This window comes from Tamandua tetradactyla, chromosome 7 (assembly GCF_023851605.1).
Source record: "Tamandua tetradactyla isolate mTamTet1 chromosome 7, mTamTet1.pri, whole genome shotgun sequence".
Lineage (NCBI taxonomy): Eukaryota > Metazoa > Chordata > Mammalia > Pilosa > Myrmecophagidae > Tamandua > Tamandua tetradactyla.
Genome location: NC_135333.1, coordinates 36,411,674 through 36,432,402, shown reverse-complemented (window position 1 = coordinate 36,432,402; position 20,729 = coordinate 36,411,674). Strand labels below are relative to the sequence as shown.

At 39.7% G+C, this 20,729-nt stretch overlaps 1 protein-coding gene and 1 pseudogene across 3 annotated transcripts in view; one reads left to right on the top strand and one right to left on the bottom strand.

Moving 5' to 3' along the window:
- Nucleotides 1-946: 946 nt before the first annotated feature.
- The window catches only part of ARFGAP3 (ARF GTPase activating protein 3), a 96,080-nt gene continuing 76,297 nt past the window's right edge, over nt 947-20,729 (top strand). Inside the window, exons 1-2 of one of the 2 annotated variants that reach the window (XM_077169077.1) lie at nt 947-1,171; nt 6,132-6,250. In XM_077169077.1, coding sequence (XP_077025192.1) covers nt 1,103-1,171; nt 6,132-6,250 — 188 coding nt within the window. In that variant the 5' untranslated portion in view covers nt 947-1,102. The remainder of the gene's footprint in view (nt 1,172-6,131; nt 6,251-20,729) is intronic. The other variant, XM_077169076.1, reaches the window with a different exon arrangement.
- Nucleotides 13,848-14,651, bottom strand: LOC143691088 (uncharacterized; annotated as a pseudogene). The gene is made up of 2 exons (XR_013179341.1): nt 14,084-14,651; nt 13,848-13,998 (listed from the first exon to the last, which is right to left on the bottom strand). The product of XR_013179341.1 is annotated as an uncharacterized LOC143691088 (transcript).

Sequence of the window (20,729 nt, the reverse complement as noted above, 5' to 3'; positions counted from 1 at the left end):
TACTTCCCTGGGACAGTGCTCTTTTGTGCTGCCCAGCACTAATTTTTCATTTCCAACCCCACTGTACAGATGAGCAAACCAAACTTCAGAGAAATGAAGTGCCTTGACCACGGTCATAGGGCAGGGAGGTGGCTGAACTGGGATGGCAGCCAACTTGTTGCATTAGACTCCAAAACCGGTCATCCTTCCACTGCAACACCCAACCTCAGGCAACATTTTCCTGGAAGCTCCACACCCACTATGGTAAAAGAGGCACCTTCTCCCTGGGACTGAACCGTTCTAGCTAGAAATGTTAGCTAAGGAGAAGGATGCAGGCAATGAGGTGTTGGGGTTCAAAGTCTGGGACTTTTTTTTTTTTGTCTCTATTCATCGGTTCTGAGTACTTATTACCTCAGTGAGGATGGCTACCTCTCCACTGACATTACACCTAAACTGACACACTTAAAGAAACCAATATTCAGGAGTTAGAAAGCGTCCTACCCTGGACTCCGACTTATCTGGGCGTGGGGGATGCCGGGGCCGACTAGCTAAAATTCGGGGGTCTGGGCTCGAGCCCTCTGTCCCGCGTCAGGTGACGGCGCCCCTTCCCCGTTTCCTCGTCCGCCATTTAGGGTGACAGGCTCTGCCACCCGCCTGGGAGGGATATTAGAAGACCTTAGCCACGGAAACACTCCGCCGTTCCCGAAATGGCTCTCAGCAGCCGAAATGGGGCCGGGAGCGACTCCTCAGGCTGTGCGCGTGGACGCAATCACCGCCCCGGCTCTGTACCTCCAGGAACCCCAGAGACTAAAAGCACTCCAGCGTTTATTTGGCAGGCGAAGGCCTGGAGAGGGCGAGAGAGGCTCCGCGCACGCGCGGACAGCGGCGGGGGCGGGGTTGGGAGGGGCGGAGCCAGAGGACGGTTCGGCGAGGGCTGCGGAAGGAGAGCGGCGCGAGCCCGGGTTGTGGGCAGAGCCTGAGGCGGGGCCTTCCGGGGGCGGGGCTGTTCGTTACGCGTAGCCCCGCCCCCTCAGCCGTCGTCTGTCTCCCCGAGGCGGCCACTGCTACTGCTTGACCCTTCCCGGTTTGCGGGACCAGCCTTTACCCCGGTTCTGTGGTAACGATGGGGGACCCCAGCAAGCAGGAGATCCTGACCATCTTCAAGCGCCTCCGCTCGGTACCCACCAACAAGGTAACGGCCGCCGGGCGTGTTTGGGCCTGCTGGGTATCCCTGCGGTACCCCGCGGGCGGCCCCTGCGGGCGCCGGCGGCCGCGAGAGGAGGAGCCGGCCCGGCGTGTGACACGTCGCACTGTGTGGCCGCGGCGGCCTGGGCCTGGCCTGGGTCCGGCCGGCGCGCCTCTGCTAAGTCTCGGGAAGGAGAGCGGATGGGGGGGGGGGCGGACACCTAGGGACTCCACAGTGGGGGTGCGGCGGGCACGGGGGCGGGAGGAAGACTCCTGTAGGTTCCTGGCAGCCGACTGGGGAGCTTAGGGAAGGGGGAGCTCGTGAGAGGACGGGGGAGCACATACGAGGCTCCTAGCAAAGGGGTCAGATTCCCGGGGGACCCAAAGAGGGTAAGGGAGACTGCATGGGGGCTCTCGGGAGGGGGCCAGATACCCCCCAGGGCCCTGTGATGCAACTGGGAAGGATATCGGTCATCCTCCCCCAACATCAGAAACCCCAGCTGGTAGCACCTGGATGCTTGGCAGGCTTGGCTTGCACCCTCCCACCCTCCAGCTCACCTACGTTCCTCAGGGGCCCCTTGTTGGATCCTGATGGGTTCCCTCGTCCTGACGTGGCAGCCTCAGTTTCCCTGTTTCAAAAAGCTTCTAACTGGTCTCTGCCGTGGCTTCCAGCTTTTTCTTTCTTTTACTAGGAAAGCCCACTTGAACCCTTTCCCTTTTTCCTGTGTAGATCTCTTTGGAAATTGAGATTTTCTTTTTTTCCTCTTCAGAGGCTCTCCCATCTATAACTTTTACCACTGTGGGCAACTGGTTGGCGTTGTGATGATGCATCAGCCCAGGCGATACCCTCAGCTGAGTGTCAGAGGTCTGAGTGGGGCCCTGAGAGTACAAAGGGCTGCCCTGCCAGCTGGACACTCCCCACCCCACACTGACAAAAGTTCTGTGTGTCCACAGGTCACAGGGCCTTTACCTTGCCCCCACGCTCACCTCCAAAGGGAACAGCTGTTAACAAGCTGTGTGAGCATTTGTCATGAGCCTTGAAATGATGGCATAGAAAGTTTGTGAGTTTTACAAAATATAGTTGCTTTTGTTTGTTTTAAGACCTGGTGATCTCGGAGGTGAGACCATATTTTTACAGCTTAAAAGAAGTGAGGAAGGAAACAGTTTATTGGGGGAGATGCCTGCTGGTTGTAGAAAGGCAGGAGGGGAAAGGCTCTAGTGCTGTTTCTTGGTATTTTCTAGATTTTCACATTTAGATTGCTCCATTTATAAAGAGTGATTACTTCATAACTACACAAGATTAGAATCTGCAGTTAGCAATGTGGAAATTGAGGGTTTTTTCCTATCTCTCAGAGACAAATCAACAGGTATTCTCTTTTCTCAAAGGAAATATGCACTCTTAAATATAAAATCAGTGTCTTTTGAATGGACATTTGTGGGTTTGCTTGTAAATTGCTACCCAGATTCTGCCACTTTCTAGCTACGTTATCCTTGGGCAGTTATTTCACCACTTTGTATCTTATGTTCCTGATTGAAAATGGTGGCATGAGCTGGACCTAACTCAAAGGGTTATTGTGAAGAGTCAATGAGGAGTTCCAAGAAAAGCTCTTGAAGCAGTACCTGTACGTACTAGTCTTCAATAAATGCCAGCTATGTTTTGTTATTAATTTTTTTATTATGAAGAAGATCTATGAAAAAACTTATGTTCTGGAGTAGGATTAATAAAAACACAGAGGAAAGATATTTTCTGGTAATGTTCCACAGTGATAATGCTATGTATTTCTTGATTAAAATGTTTTATTTGATAATTGGTATGAAACCATTGTTTATACAAAGATGAAAACTAGTTTTAATTTTATTGAAGAATCAGATAACCATAAAATTTTTTAAATTGTAAAAAAGAACTCTAAGATATATGAGGCGGAAAGGTAGTTAAAGGAAAACAACTTGGTTTAATTTTCGGCAATGGTATCCAATTTCCTACTTTCGTGAATGGTGAATATTCACTCTGGATCAAAAGTATTAAGTGTCAGTTTCTTAGTTTGTGAAATCTTTTCTTGTTGCTATCCTGTTCCTTAATTTTACATAGATTGCTTGGTTATTCCTTCAACACATATTCAAATTTTCCTTTTGAAAATTTGTTTTCAAAAATAGGGTTTTTTCCTATCTCTCAGAGACAAATCAACAGGTATTCTCTTTTCTCAAAGGGAATATGCACTCTTAAATATAAAATCAGTGTCTTTTGAATGGACATTTGTGGGTTTGCTTGTAAATTGCTACCCAGATTCTGCCACTTTCTAGCTATGTTATCCTTGGACAGTTATTTCACCACTTTGTATCTTATGTTCACATATTCAATGAACTACTGCAGGATGCTGGGCACTATGCAAAGCATTGAGGATACATTGATAAATGAAAAGACATGACTCCTGCCTGTAGTCTAGTCGATGAAGGGTGTAGGGCTGCGTGGTGGTGTGTTTTCTGCTAATGAAGTGGGCTCTGGAAGCAGACTACCTGGGATCCAGTCCCAGCTCTGTCACTTCTTAGCCATGTTACTTAACTTCACAATTCCTTACTTTTCTCTAAAATGGGGATCAAGACTGGGGCATAATTTGTGGGGCTCGGTGCAAAAAGAAAATGCCAGACCCTCATTGAAAAATTATTGAGAATTTCAAGATGAGACAGCAGAGCATTAAACCAATTCTGGGCCCTTCTGAGGGCCAGACCCTGCCTGTTGCATGGCAGCCAGGAAGCTGGCCCTGACACGGGATGGTCATAGGACCTTCTTTTGTAGGGTTACTGTGAAGATCCTGAATGACTCCTTGACCCTGTCTAGAAAACTTTTTGCATCCTGCTCTTGTTTACTAAGGTACCACCTTATAACTAATTGTCTTGTCTGCTAGTCTCTGGACTCCATGAGGGCAGACTCTTTCTGAATCATCATTGTCCAATGCTTGGTTTAGTGCCAGGTATGCTTCCCATAAATGGTAAATGCATGGAAGCTATCAGTGAACTGAGTAAGTCATAGAATAGGAAGGGCATCTTGCAGAGGCTCAGTGCCCCCAGGCAGGTCATTGTGTTTCCACACTCTAAGGGCTGTTACCACGGGTGTTTTAGTTTTTGTGTCTGTTTCTCCCACTGCACAGTGAGCTCTTCAGAGGCAAAGAATAGCACATGGCCTGGTAGGGAAGAAGAGCTGGGCAGGGGACCATGGAATCAGCGGCTTTGTCTACTTTGTACTCCATCACCTGTCACTTGCCTGACATGCAGCAGGTGATCGATAAACATTGAAGTGAACCCGCTGGCACTTTTCACACTTTGCACCCACCCCCTGCCATTCTTGCCTGTTTAATGTGAGCCTGTCATGGTGAGGGCCTTTGGAAAATCCACTCGTGTTTTCTTTCTTGAATTACCCTCAAAAAGCTAGAAGCCAGGTTTTTCTAGATAATTAATTTGGGGAAACTTCTCATAGGTGGGATCTGCCTATAAAGTGTGTCGAAAATATATATATATATATATTTATATATATGTAATATATAATATATATATTTTAATCTGGAAAAAGTCATTCTTCTACTAGTAGAATTTTCACTATTCTGTTGTGAATTTAATTAATTCTAGATATAAATTTCCGTGACAAGCACTGTATGTATGTGTTTTTTTTTGCATGGGCTGGCACCGGGAATTGAACCCGGGTCTCCGGCATGGCAGGTGAGAATTCTGCCTGCTGAGATCGTGGCCCGCCCCACTGTATGTTTTAAAATACTTTTATGCCTGTTATCAATGAATAATGTTTGACTTTAGTTGGTGTCAGAAGGGCTAGTGATAATTTTCAAGCTAGTAATAAGCTTTGTAAGTTGTTCATTAGATTAACATTTACTAAGTGTCTACAGTGAGTAAAGTATTATTTTTCAGGTTCTATTAGGGATATAAAAACATGCACATCTATTCAGTAAACAGTTATTGAGCAGTTACCAGAAAATCAAGGTGGATGGGGAAGGTTCCCAGCCCCTCAGGAGTACTTTTTGCCCCTCACTGGGAAAGGGGGCACATAGTTTGGTAATGAGTGTTATAAAAGTGGCCTGGACAGAGAGAGGGGACAGACCTGGAGATGGTCACACATTTCATAGAGAAACATCTCTATGTATTGGTTGTATGTTGCTGTGTATCAAACTACCCCAAAACTTTCATACTGAGCCAACAAGCATTTATTATCTCACACAGGTTTTGAGGGTCAGTAGTCTGGGGGAGGCCTAGCTGGATGGTTCTGGCTCAGAGTCTCTCCTGAGATTATAGTCAGGCTGTTCAGTGGGGCTGCCATCATCCGAAGGCTGGAGGATCTGCTTTTACGCCTCTCTGTGGTGTCAGTAGGCCTCATTTCCTCACTTGAGCCTCTCCACAGGGTTGCCCTAGTGTCATCAAGTCATGGGAACCAGCTTCCCCTAGAGCTAATGATCAAGGGAAGGAGAGAGAGGAAGCCAGTTAATCTCGGAAATGACACACAGCCCTTCTGCCATATTCCTGTTGGTGAGCATGGGAGGTGCCTACTGTGGGCCATTCTCCTGGCTGGGGAGAGGAGAAGGAGGCACACTGCCCGCCATCTGGTGTGAAACCGCTGTCCAGGGTAACCAGGAAGGCCTGGAGCATTCCCAGCAGGGGGAGAGCCCTGGCCCTTTGGCAGCCAGCATCATTTACTTGATGAGTAGGACCTCTGGTGATGCTGCAAGGATGTCAGGCTTGAGATGGTATACAAACCTAAGTTCCCTTCACTGTGTAACTGTGTATTCCAATAAAATAAATTGAAATTTGAGGGTTTTTTTTTTCTCCTTATCTAGGTGAGATACATCCTAATAACCAGAGTTTAAACTCTAAAGTTTAAGCAGCTTTCGAGCAAGTAGTGTATTATATCTCACGGGGTCGCTCATTTGGCTAATGTAAAATAATTAATGGCTTTATTTTTCTTTCAGGTGTGTTTTGATTGTGGTGCCAAAAATCCCAGCTGGGCAAGCATAACCTATGGAGTGTTCCTTTGCATTGATTGCTCAGGGTCACACCGATCACTTGGTGTTCACTTGAGTTTCATCCGGTAAGTGAATTTTCCCCCACTGGGGGGGATGCACGTGATTACATTGTTATTTGGTCTCCTTGCCCGTTTTTGTTTTGCATTGACATTGTGGGTTTTGGAGTTTTAAATTTTATGTAATTAAGAAAGCTGGGAAACTAATTATTTTCTGTTCAGTTACTATTATATAGAGATTTGGGTCAGAAACATAAGGCAGTGATATTCAAGAAAAAAAAGTCAACATGGAGAGTTTTGAGACCGTATTTCCTTTCCTTTTGTCTTCTAATAATTTAGAAGTGCAAAGTAATCTTGCTAGGACAAACTCATGGTAGAAGAGACGGCATATGCTGTGGGCCTGCCCTATACGCTGTCCAGGGTAAAAGGCAAGATGTCCTCTTTATAGCAGGGTTCACTTTCAGCATAATCCTATAACTCTGGCACCTAAGGACACTAATCACAAAGCCTCAGTGATTTTTATATAAATTTTAGAAGCAATTTCATATACAAATCTTTCTTCTCTTTTTATCTTAAGACTTGGGCTGCCATGGGTTCCTGCTGGCAAGTAACCTGTCTCCTTCTGGCTCTGGGACTGTAGCCTATTCCCTCCAGGCAGACACAGGACCACAGGCCAGCAGGTGGTGGAAAATGCCTTTGTATAAAGTCAAAGAAATTGAAATAATAAAAAATAATGAAAGAAACACCTGTCAGGATAAACGCTTGGGTGAAGAACAAGGCCTGGATTTCAGCTTCTCTGGGGACCTTGCCAGTGCACTAGCCAGCAGCTGCTCCGACCTCCAGGATTACCAACTCACCTGTTTCTCTGCCACCTCTTTTTGTAGGGAAGGAACCAGCTATGCAGGCTTGAAGTGCGATGAGCAAATGTATTTTATTTTAAGACTTAAGAAATCTTGAACAACATGGTTACTATAAAAGCACATTTGCTCCTATAGGATAAAATCTTTTATAGTTTATGAGAGATTGTGTATGATCACCTAAAAACAATGGAGTAATAACAACAGTGTAATTTCATTTTTTAATATGCTAACTTTTAAAAGTAACTTTCCTGATGCAAAGAGTTCTATTTTCAGAAATGAATTTGTAAAGCATGATGGACTAAACATTTATAGTCTTATAACTCCATAGGTAATTCTTTAGAAAAGAGTTATTTTAGGTGTTCTTACTGCTTTCAGAGTTGCTGTTGGTTTCTTTTTTTCTTTTCTTTTCTTTCTTAGGCTCTGGTCACAGGATATTTTGATACACTTTCCTGTTCTTGTCGCTTTTCTAAATGTTAAGAAATTAAGTTTCCAGAGCAAGTTTATTTACTTTTTAACTTTTTTTTATTGTAGAATATGACATATGTACAAAGCAAAGAAATAAAAAAGCAGTAGTTTTCAAAGTAGTCTTCAACAAGTGGTTACAGGGCAGATCCCAGAGTTTGTCATTGGCTACCATACAGAGCGAGTTTATTTTATTAATAAAATCAATCAACATACAATTCGAACATTCTTAACATATGAACATTACCTACTTAGTGTGCACTCAGTGGCTCACAATATCATCACATAGTTGTATATTCATCACCATGATCATTTCTCAGAACATTTACATCACTCCAGAAAAAGAAATCAAAAGAAAAAAGAAAAAACTCATACATACCATACCCCTTACCCCTTCCTCTCATTGACCACTAGTATTTTCCTCTACCTAATTTATTTTAACATTTGTTCCCCCTATTATTTATTTATTTTTAATCCATAGTTTTTACTCATCTGCCCATACCATAGATGAAAGGTGTATCAGAACAAGGTTTTCTTTTTTTTTAATTTATTTTTTAAATACCAAAAAAACACCAAATAAATGCAGACATTCCTATTTTGATCATTCTGTTCTATATATGTAATCAGTAATTCACAATATCATCACATAGTTGCATATTCATCATGATCATTTCTTGGAACATTTGCTTCTATTCAGAAAAAAATAAAATGAAAACAGAAAAAAAAGAAATTATACATACCATACCCCTTACACCTCCCTTTCATTGATCACTAGCATTTCAAACTAAATTTATTTTAGCATTTGTTCCCCCTGTTATTTATTTTTATTCCATATGTTCTACTCCTTTGTTGACAAGGTAGATAAAAGGAGCATCAGACACAAAGTTTTTATAATCACACAGTCACATTGTGAAAGCTGTATCATTATTCAATCATCCTCAAGAAACATGGCTACTGGAACACAGCTCTACATTTTCAGGCAGTTCCCTCCAGCCTCTAATACACCTTAAACTAAGAAGGGGTTATCTATATAATGTGTAAGAATAACCTCCAGGATAACCTCTCGACTCTATTTGAAACTCTCAGTCACTGGCACTTTATTTTGTCTCATTTCTCTTTTCCCCTTTTCAGTCGAGAAGGTTTTCTCAGTACCTTGATGCTGAGTCCCAGCTCGTTCTAGGATTTCTGTCCCACATTGCCAGGGAGGTTTACACCCCTGGGAGTCATGTCCCACGTAGAGAGGGAAGGGCAGTGAGTTCACTTGCCATGTTGGCTGAGAGAGAGGCCACATCTGAGCAATAAAAGACATTCTCTGGGGGTGACTCTTGGGCCTAATTTTAAGCAGGCTTAGCCTATCCTTTGCAGGGATATGTTTCATATGAGCAAACCTCAAGATTGATGGTTTGGCCTATTGCTTTTGTTGTCCTCACTGCTTACGAGAATATCAGGCCTTCTCCATAGGGGAAAGTTGAATTTTCCCTCTTTCTCACCATTCCCCCAAGGGGACTTTGCAAATACTTTTTTATTTACTGTTCAGATCACTCTGGCATTTATCAGGGCATCACTTTAGACAACCTACAAAATCTTGTGCCCTACTCAAGGTTCCATGTACTTATGGTGTTCAAGTGAACTGTCTATGTAAGTTATATTAGGAGACACACTATTCAAAAATAAATTTTGTACCAAATAATTTTGGCTTTAGTCTCACACATAAGTTAAAGTTTTAAAATATGAATTACCGTCTAATTTCAACATCCTGCAATATGGACAATCCTTTGATCTTCCTCATACAAAAGCATTTTAAATTTGTACATTTAGTTACTATCCTTGTACACTCAAGGCATTCCTAGATTATACCATCTCAGTCTTTATCGTTTGTCTTTCCTTCTGATTTCATTTGTGACCCCAGCCCTCCTCTGTCTATCATTCTCACATTCAGTTTCATTCAATGTACTAACATTATTGTATTACAGTTAGATAGTATTGTGCTATCCATTTCTGAATTTTTGCAATCAGTCCTGTTGCACAATCTGTATCCCTTCAGCTCCAATTACCCGAAATCTACCCTATTTCTATCTCCTGATGGTCTTAGTTCTTAATTGAAATTCTCCAAGTTCACTCATTAATGTTAGATCATATCAGTGAACTATTTGTCCTTTTGTTTTTGACTAATCTCATGTCTTCTGAGTAGATACCTAGCAATGGTATTGCTGGATCATATGGCAATTCTATACTTAGCTTCCTGTGGAACCGGCAAACTGCCTTCCACAGTGGTTGTACCATTTTACATTCCCACCAACAGGGCATAAGTGTGCCTCTTTCTCCACATCTTCTCCAGCACTGGTCATTTTCTGTTTTATTGATAATGGCTATTCTGGTGGGTGTGAGATGATACTTCATTGTGGTTTTGATTTGCATTTCCCTAATAACCAGGGAAATTGAATATCTCTTCATGTGCCTTTTGGCCCTTGTATTTCCTCTTCTGAGAAGTGTCTGTTCATGTCTTTTGCCCATTATTTAATTGGGTTATTTGTCTTTTTGTTGTTTAGTTGAACAATCTCCTTATACATTCTGGATACTAGACCCTTATCTGATACATCATTTCCAAATATTGTCTCCCATTGTGTAGGCTGTCTTTTTACTTTCTTGACAAAGTTCTTTGATGCACAAAAGTGGTTAATTTTGAGGAGCTCCTATTTATCCATTTTTCTTCGATGCTTATGCTTTGGGTGTTAAGATCTAGGAAACCACCTCCTATTATAAGATTTTTAAGATATTTCTATTTCTGAAAAGTAAGTTTTTGGGATTTTAATTGGTATTGCATTGAATCTGTAAATCAATTTAGATAGAATTGACATCTTAACTATATTTAGTCTTCCAATCCATGAACACAGTATGCCCTTCCATCTATTTAGGTCTTCTGTGATTTCTGTTAACAATTTCTTATGGTTTTCTTTGTGTAGGTCTTTTGTCTCTTTAGTTAAATTTATTCCTAAATATTTTATTCTTTTGGTTGCAGTTGTAAATGGAATTCTTTTCTTGATTTCCCCCTTAGATTGTTCCTTACTGGTGTATAGAAACACTACAGATTTTTGAGTGTTGATCTTGTAAACTGCCACTTTGCTGTACTCGTTTATTAGCTCTAGTAGTTTTGGTGTGGATTTTTCAGGGTTTTCGGCATATAGTATCATATCATCTGCAAACAGTGAGAGTTTTACTTCTTCCTCTCCAATTTTGATGCCTTGCATTTCTTTTTCTTGTCTAATTGCCCTGGCTAGAACTTCCAATACGATGTTGAATAACAATGGTGATAGTGGACATCCTTGTCTTGTTCCTGCTCTTAGGGGAAAGTTTTCAGTTTTTCCCCATTGAGGATGTTATTAGCTGTGGGTTTTTCATATACTCCCTTTATCATGTTGAGGATGTTCCCTTCGATTCCTAGAGGAAGGTCCCTTCTATTCCTATCCTTTGAAGTGTTTTCAACAAGAAAGGATGTTGAATTTTGTCAAATGCCTTTTCTGCGTCAATCAAGATAATCACGTTTTTCTGCTTTGATTTGTTGATATGGTGTATTACATTCATTGATTTTCTTATGTTGAACCATCCTTGCATACCCAGAATGAATCCTACTTAGTCATGGTGTATAATTCCTTTAATATGCTGCTGGATTCGATTTGTGAGAATTTTGTTGACAATTCCCGCATCAATATTCATTAGAGAGATTGGTCTGTAATTTTCTTTTCTTGTAGTATCTTTGTCTGACTTTGGTATGAGGGTGATGTTGGCTTCATAGAATGAGTTAGGTAGCGTTCCCTATGAATTAGGTAGTCTTCCCTCCTCTTCAATTTTTTTTGAAGAATTTGAGCAGGATTGGTACTAATTATTTCTTGAATGCTTGGTAGAGTTCACATGTGAAGCTGTCTGGTCCTGGGCTTTTCTGTTTTGGGAACTTCTTGATGACTGGTTCAATCTCTTCATGTATGAATGGTTTGTTGAGGTAGTCTGTTCGTTCTCTAGTCGATTTTAGTTGTTCATGCCTTTCTAGGAAGTTGTCCATTTCATCTACATTGTCTTGTTTATTAGCATAAAGTTCATAGTATCCTCTTATTACCTCCTTTATTTCTGCAGGGTCAGTGGTTATGTCTTCTCTTCCATGTCTGATTTTATTTATTTGCATCCTCTCTCTTCTTTTTTTTTTGTCCAGCTTGCTAAGGGTCCTTCTATCTTATTGATTTTCTTATAGAACCAACTTCTGGTTTTGTTGATTTTTTTTTATTGTTTTCATGTACTCGCTTTCATTTATTTCTGCTCTAATCTTTGTTATTTCTTTCCTTTTGCTTGCTTTGGGGTTAGTTTGCTGTTCTTTCTCTAGTTCTTCCAAGTGAACAGTTAATTTTGCTCTTTCTTCTTCTTTTTTGTTTGTTTCAACAGGCACCAGGAATTGAACCCGAATCTCCAGCATGGCAGGTGAGAACTCTGCCTGCTGAGCCACTGTGACCCACCCTCTTCTTTTTTGATATAGGCATTTAGGGCAATAAATTTCCCTCTTAGCACTGCCTTTGCTGCATCCCATATGTTTTGATATGTCATGTTTTCATTTTCATTTGCCTTAAGACATTTACTGATTTCTCTCATAACTTCTTCCTTAACCCACTGGCTGTTTAAGAATGTGTTGTTGAGCCTCCGTATATTTGTGAATTTTCTGGCCCTCTGCCTATTATTGATTTCCAACTTTTTTCCTTTATCATCTGAGAAAGTGTTTTGTACGATTTCAGTCTTTTTAAATTTATTGAGTCTGGATTTGTGATGCAGCATGTAGTCTAACCTTGAAAATGGTCTATGAGCACATGAGAAAAAGGTGTGTCCTGCTGTTGTGGGGTGTAATGTTCTATAAATGTCTGTTAAGTCTAGTTCATTTATTGTATTATTCAAATTCTCTGTTTCATTATTGATCCTCTGTCTAGATGTTCTGTCCATTGATGAGAGCGGGGAATTGAAGTCTCCAGCTGTTATGGAAGATGTGTCTATTTTTCTTTTCAGTGTTTTTAGTGTTTGCCTCATGTATTTTGGAGCACTGTAGCTCAGTGCATAAATATTTATGATTCTTACGTTCTTTTGTTGACTTGTTCCTTTTATTAATACGTAGTGTCCTTCTTTGTCTCTTTTAATTGCTTTACATTTGAAGTCTAATTTGTTGGCTATTAGTATAGCTACTCCTGCTATTTTCTGATTATTGTTTGCATGAAATATCTTTTCCCAACCTTTCACTTTCAACCTATGTTTATCCTTGGGTCTAAAACGTGTCTCCTATAGGCAGCATATAATTGGGTCCTGTTTTTAAATCTATTCTGCCAGTCTATGTCTTTTGATTGGGGAGTTTAATCCATTAACATATAGTGTTATTACTGTAAGGGCAGTAATTTCTTCTACCATTTTGCCTTTTGCATTTTATATGTCATATCTAATTTTTCTTCTTTTTACCTTTACTCATAGTCTTCATTTCTTTACTCTTCTCCACACCTCTCTGTCCTGTCTTTTCCTGTCTGTGGCTATTGCTCCCTTTTGTTTTTCTTGCAGAGCCAGTCTCTTTGTCACAAATTCACTCAATGATTTTTTGTCTGAAAATGCTATAATTTCGCCCTCATTTTTGAAGAACTGTTTTGCTGGATATAGAATTCTTGGTTGGCAGTTTTTCTCTTTTAGGATCTTATATACATTATACCACTTCTCACTTCCATGATTTCTACTGAGAAATCAACGTATAGTCTTATTGGGCTTCCCTTGTATGTGATGGATTGCTTTTCTCTTGCTGTTTTCAAAATTCTCTTTTTCTTTGACGTCTGACATTCTGATTAGATTATTCTCTCTTTCTCTTTGATATCTGACATTCTGATTAGATATTCTGATGTCTTGGAGTATGTCTGTTTGGATCTCTTTGGTTTGGGGTATGCTGTACTTCTTGGATCTGTAATTTTTATTCTTTCATAAGAGTTGGGAAATTTTCAGTGATAATTTCCTCCATTAGTTTTTCTCCTCTTTTTCCTTTCTGTTCTTTTCTGGGACACCCACAACTCGTGCACTTCATGTTGTCATTCAGTTCCCTGAGTCCCTGCTCATATTTTTCCATTCTTTGTCCTATGTTTTCTTTTGCTTGTTGGATTTCAGATGTCCCATCCTCCAGTTCACTAATCCTATCTTCTGCCTCTTGAAATCTAACATTTAGGTTTCCATTGTTTTTTTCATTCTTCTATTATGCCATTCATTCCCATAATTTCTGTAATTTGCTTTTTCGGACTTTAGATTTCTTGTTTTTGTTCATTCCTTGCCTTCTTTTTTTTTTTTTTAAGTAGAAATATTGCTTTATTGGAGAAACTTACATCCAAATTACTTCCATGTTTTTTTAAAAAGTTCCAACAAGCAGAAGAAAACATACACAGCTTCCACAGGAATAAGGACAAACAAAATGAGGTTGACGATTGACCCAAATGACATTTCCTAAAAGAAAAAAATGTAATATTTAATTTTTCTTCTTTTGAGGCAGGTAAGTGAACTGCACACTTCAGAAATAAGATTTTCTTACTTTAAGAGGAGGGAGAACTGAGATCCTGTTTTTGATGCAAACTAAATGCACAATATAAAATCCATTCTTCTGACCAAGATGAGGGAAAAAACATTCTTCAACATTTCAATTCTCAGGCAATAAAATCCAAAGACCTGTTGAATCCACCTTTTGGATTCATGTACTACCTGTACTTCTTCTTCTGAGATACATTTATGGCATAAGCATTGACAGAGCCATCCACCTTTTTACCTTTTGTGGAGTCAAAGGAGGCAAATCCCATTAACTTCATTATTTCTGTTTCTTCCTCTGTTTTGCCCTCTAAGTCCTCCTCAGTAATCTGACGTTCTTTGCTCTTTGTTTCTTTTGTCTCTTTTCCTCATCTCTTCTTTCTTTCAGTTGAGAAGGGAAGGGATCTGTGTTGTCTTGGGGATCTAGACTGTCTTCTGTGAGGGGATCGAGAGCGGCTCCTCCTCCGATCTCTCTCCCGGGACCGGGACCTTTCTCGACGCCTGCGTTCTCTCTCCCGGGATGTGAACCAGGACCACCTGTGCTCCCGCCATGGGGCGCGGCTATGGGTGTGGCCCATTCAGAGTCCTCTTCTCACTCAGACCCCATTCCTTGCCTTCTTTATATCCTCCTTCAATTCATTGATTTGATTTTTGATGAGATTTTCCATGTCTGTTCGAACATTCTGAATTAATTGTTTCAACTCCTGTATCTCATTTGAATTGTTGGTTTGTTCCTTTGGGCCGTATCTTCAGTTTTCCTAATATGATTCGTTATTTTTTGCTGGTATCTAGGCATTTAATTTCCTTAACTAGTTTATTCTGCCAATTGTTTTCACTTTTTTTACCTAGGATTTTCTTGCTGGATGACTTTGTTGTCTATCTGTTCTTTGACGTTCAGTTTAGCTTATTCTAGACCTCTAGCTTAGGTTTTGTTTAACAGATCAGAATTTTTCAGTTCTTTTTTTCTTGTTTCTTGCCCTGCCTATATTGTGCCTTTTTTTTTCCCCCTTAGTAGGGTCTACTTAGGTATTATAGACCCCAGTCAGATTTTCCCAGACCAAACTGGCCTCCTCTCAGGAGGAATGATTCATGTGCACCAGTTTTCCCTGAGGGTAAGACCCAGCAGGTTGAAAGACTTTCCTATGTAGCCTCTAGACTCTGTTTTTCCTACTCTGCCCAGTGTGTGGTCCTTGTCTACCTGTGAGTCCCACGATCATAAGGTGATGTGGTACCTTTAATCCCAGCAGACTCTCCCTGCTGGAGGCGTGGTTGAGACAAAGGAGAGGTTATATGCTGGATTTAATTGCTTCAATTTTCCAGACCCTGGGGTCTGAATTCCTTGAGGGAGGGGTTCCACCTGAGCTGGGGCCCACCCCTCTCCTGTGTTAGGCACAGTTTCCAGACAGTCTCTCAGATAAGTTTAATTCTGCCCTTGCCTGAGGCACTTGGAACCTGAAAAGCCTTATAGGTATATCCAAAGAGCAGTCAAGCAGTAGAAACACAGCCACAAAAAAGAGAAGAAAAAGAAATTCCTTTTAGAGCAGATCCCCCATTCTTCAGGTTTGCCAGTCAAGAGCTTAAGTTGGTACGTTGCTCTATGTATCTCCAGGTCCTATGCATAGATTTCTCAACAGAAACCATGGAGGCGAGAAGACAGTGTCATGATATATTTAAGATTCTAAAAGAGAAAAACTACCAACCAAGAATTCTATATCCAGCAAAATTTTCCTTTAAAAATGAGGGACGATTAAAATATTTCAGACAAGCAATCACTGAGAGAATTTGTGACCAAGAGACTGGCTTTGCAAGAAATACCAAATGAAGCGGTATAGGAAGATAGAAAAAGGCAGGAGAGAGATGTGTAGAGAAGAGTTTAGAAATGAAGACTATCATAAAGGTAAAAAGAAAAAAAAATGGATATGACATACAAAACCCACAAGACAAAAAGGTAGAAGAGACTATGTCTTTACAGTAGTAACACTAAATGTTAATGGATTAAACTTCCCAATCAAAAGACGTGGACTGGCAGAATGGATTTAAAAACAAGACCCATCTATATGCTTTGTACAGGAGACTCATTTTAGACTTAAGGACAAACATAGGTTGTAAGTGAAGACTTGGGAACAGATATTTCATGTGAACACAATCAGAAAAGGACAGGAGTAGCTATATTGATATTTGACAAAGTTCAAATGTAAAGCAATTAAAAGAGACAAAGAAGGACACTATGTTTTAGTAAAAGGAATAATTCAACAAGTAGACATAACAAACATAAAAATTTATGCCCTGAGCCAGAGTGCTCCAAGATAGATGAGGCAAATACTGAAAACAATGAAGGGAGAAACAGACAGCTCTACTATAATAGTTGGAGACTTCAATTTCCCGCTCTCATCAGTGGATAGAACACCTAGACAGAAGATCATAAAAAAACAGAATTTGAATAATACAATAAACAAACTAGACTTAACAGACATTTACAGAACATTACACCCCACAAAAGCAGAATACACATTTTTCTCAAGTGCTATGGGCATTCTCAAGGATGGACCATATACTGGGTCACAAAGCAAATCTCAATAAATTCAAACAGACTGAAATCATACAAAACACTTCCTTGGATCATAAAGGAATGAAGTTGGAAATCAATTAACAGGCAGGGGGCCAGAAAATTCACAAATATATAGAGGCTAAACAATACACTCTTAAACAACCAGTGGGTCAAGGAAGAGATTACAAGAGAAATCAGTAAATATCTCGAGGCCAGTGAAAATGAAAACACAATATATAAAGATTTATGGGATGCAGCAAAGGCAGTTCTAAGAGGGAAATTTATTGCCCTAAATGCTTATATCAAAAAAGAGCAAAAATTGAGGAATTAACTCTCCAATTGAAAGAACTAGAGAAACAGCAAACAAACACCAAAGCAAGCATATGGGAAAAAATAATGGCAATTATAGCAGAAATAAATGAAATTGGGAAGATGAAAACAATCGAGAAAATCAACAAAACCAGAAGTTGGTTCTATAAGAAAATCAATAAGACTGATGAACCCTTAGTGAAGTGGACAGAAAAAAGAAAAGAGAGGATGCAAATAAATAAAATCAGAAATGGAAGAGAAGACATAACCACTGACCCTGCAGAAATAAAGGAGGTAATAAGAGGATACCATGAACTTTATGCTAATAAACTAGACAATGTAGATGAAATGGACAACTTCCTAGAAAGGCATGGACAACTAACATCAACTCGAGAACAAACAGACGACCTCAGCAAACCAATCACAAATGAAGAGATTGAACCAGTCATCAGGAAGTTCCCAAAAAAGAAAAGCCCAGGACAAGATGGCTTCACAGGTGAACTCTACCAAGCATTCAAGAAAGAATTAGTACCAATCCTGCTCAAACTCTTCAAAAAATTGAAGAGGAGGGAAGGCTACCTAATTCATTCTATGAAGCCAACATCACCCTCATACTAAAATCAGACAAAGATACTACAAGAAAAGAAAATTACAGACCAATCTCTCTAATGAATATTGATGCGGGAATTGTCAACAAAATTTTTGCAAATTGAATACAGCAGCAGATTAAAAGAATTGTACACCATGACCAAGTGGAATTCATTCTGGGTATGCAAGGATGGTTCAACATAAGAAAATCAATTAATGTAATACACCATATCAACAAATCAAAGCATAAAAACCACATGATCCCATGTAACAAAAACGGAGAAACAAAATACAATAAAAACAAGAAAATGTTTCCCTTTCTTCCTCCCTTCCTTCCTTCTATCCTTCCTTCCTTCTCTCTGTCTTTCCTTTAAAAAAAAAAAAAAAAAAAAAAAAAAAAACCACATGATGATCTTGATTGATGCAGAAAAGGCATTTGACAAAATTCAACATCCTTTCTTGTTGAAAACACTCCAAAGAATAGGAATAGAAGGAACTTCCTCAACATGATAAAGGGAATATATGAAAAACCCACAACTAACATCGTCTTCAAAGGGGAAAGACTGAAAGCTTTCCCCCTAAGATCAGGAACAAAACAAGGATGTCCACTGTCACCATTGTTATTCAGCATTGTGTTGGAAATTCTAGCCAGAGCAATTAGACAAGAAAAAGAAATACAAGGCATCAAAATTGGAAAGGAAGAAGTAAAACTCTCACTGTTTGCAGATGATATGATACTATATGTTGAAAATCCACAGCAAAGCTGCTAGAGCTAATAAATGAGTACAGCAAATGGCAGGATACAAGATCAACAACCAAATATCAATAGTGTTTCTATACACTAGTAATGAACAATCTGAGAAAGAAATCAAGAAAAAAATTCCATTTACAATAGCAACCAAAAGAATCAAATATTTGGAAATCAATTTAAGAATACAAAAGACCAATACAAAGAAAACTACAAGAAATTGCTCAAAGAAATCATGAAAGGCCTAAATAAATGGAAGGGCCTACTGTGTTCATGGACTGGAAGAGTAAATATAGTTAAGATGTCAATTCTACCCAAATTGATCTATAGATTCAATGCAATATCAATTAAAATCCCAAAAGCTTACTCTGCAGAAATAGAAAAACTAATAGCCAAATTTATCTGAAAGAATAGGGTGCCCCAAATAGCTAAAAATGTCTTGAGAAAGGAAAATGAAGTGGGAGATGTCACACTACCTGACTTTAAAGCATGTTATGAAACTACAGTGGTCCAAAACAGCATAGTACTGGCATAAAGATAGATATACTGACAAGTGGAAAAGAATAGAGTGTTCAGATATAGATCCTCTCATCTATGGACAATTGATCTTTGATAAGGCAGTCAAGCCAACTCACCTGGGACAGAACAACCTCTTCAATAAATGGTGCTTGGAGAACTGGATATCCATATGCAGAAGGATGAAGAAAGAGCCATATTTCATACCTTATACAAAAATTAACTCAAAATGGATCAAAGACCTAAACATTAGAGCTAAGACCATGGAACTTTAAGAAGAAAATGTAGGAAAATATATTATAAAACTTGTCATAGAAGGTGGTTTCCTAGATCTTACACCCAAAGCACAAGCATTGAATAAAGAAATTGATAAATGGGAACACTTTTGTGCATCAGAGAACTTTGTCAAGAAAGTAAAAAGGCAGCCTACACAATGGGAGACAATATTTGGAAACCACATATCAGATAAGGGTTTAGTATCCAGAATATATAAAGAGATTGTTCAACTCAACAGCAAAATGACAACCGAATTTAAAAATAGGCAAAAGACATGAACAGACACTTCTCAGTTGAGGAAACACAAATGGCTAAAAGGCACATGAAAAGATGTTCAGCTTCACTGGCTATTAGGGAAAAGGAAATCAAAACCACATTGAGATATCATCTTATATCCACTAGAATGGCCATTATTAAAAAAGTAAGAAACAACAATAAACCTTAAGAGCTATATGTTGAATGAAATATCAGAAACAAAAAGACAAATATTTTCATGCCTCAATCATATTGACTTAAGTATAATATAAAAATTCAGTAAACTAAAGTCGAGAGCATGGGTTATCAGGTTGAGGCTCATTGTAAAGGGTCCTAGGTATGTGTACGCTCTTACGGCAGTCACTTATATTCAGGAGGTGTAACTGTAAATTCTAAAATCTGAGATACTGAGCTGTTTGTATATAACAAGGTCTTTCCCAGAAACTTTTAGTGTTTACTTGACACCTGAGATTCACAGTTAGAGCTCTGAGGCTATAAAAGTCAACAATACTCCATACAGGAACTGTTTAAAAAGTTGAAAAAGTGATCAGATATTGAGTAGAGATGTCAATGAAGCTGATCTGACTAGGACTAAGGTATATCAGAGGACTGGATAAGAGATGATGTTGTCCATATTTTAAAACTTCAATTTCTGTGTGAGACTAAAGGGAGAGATATTTATTTGGTGCAAATTTATATTATGGGTAGTACAATTCCTAATGTAACTTCTATGGTCAGTGTGGTTGAACACCATAAGTACATAGAATCTTGAATAGGGTATGAGAGTTTGTTGGTTTGTCCAGATTAGTATGATGCCCTAATACATCCCAGAGTGATATGGGCAAGTGAATAAAGAAGTATTTGCTAAGTCCCCTTGGGGGAATGGGAAGAAAGGGGAAAATACTCAACTACCACATTTGAACAATTTCTGATATTCTTGCAAGCACTGAGGACAACCAAATCAATAGGCCAAACTCTCTGTCTTGGGGATTTACACCTATGAAATGTATTCCTGCAAAGGATAGGCTAAGCATACTTAAAGTTAGGCCTAAGAGTCACCCCCAGAGAACCTCTTTTGTTGCTCAGATGTGGCCCCTCTCTCTAAGCCAACAGGGTATGTGAACTCACTGCCCTCCCCCCAAGTGTGTGGGAAATAATCCCAGGGGTGTAAATCTCCCTGGCACCATGGGACAGAAATCCTGGGATGATCTGGGATCTGGCATCAAGAGATTGAGAAAATCTTCTTCACCAAAAGAGAGAAGAGAGGAATGAGAAAAAATAAAATGTCAGTGGCTGAGAGATTTCAGAGTTGAGAGGTTATCCTGGAGGTTCTTCTTACGCATTATATAGATATCCCCTTTTTAGTTTATGTGTATTAAAATGGCTAGAGGGAAGTGTCTGAAACTGTAGAGCTGT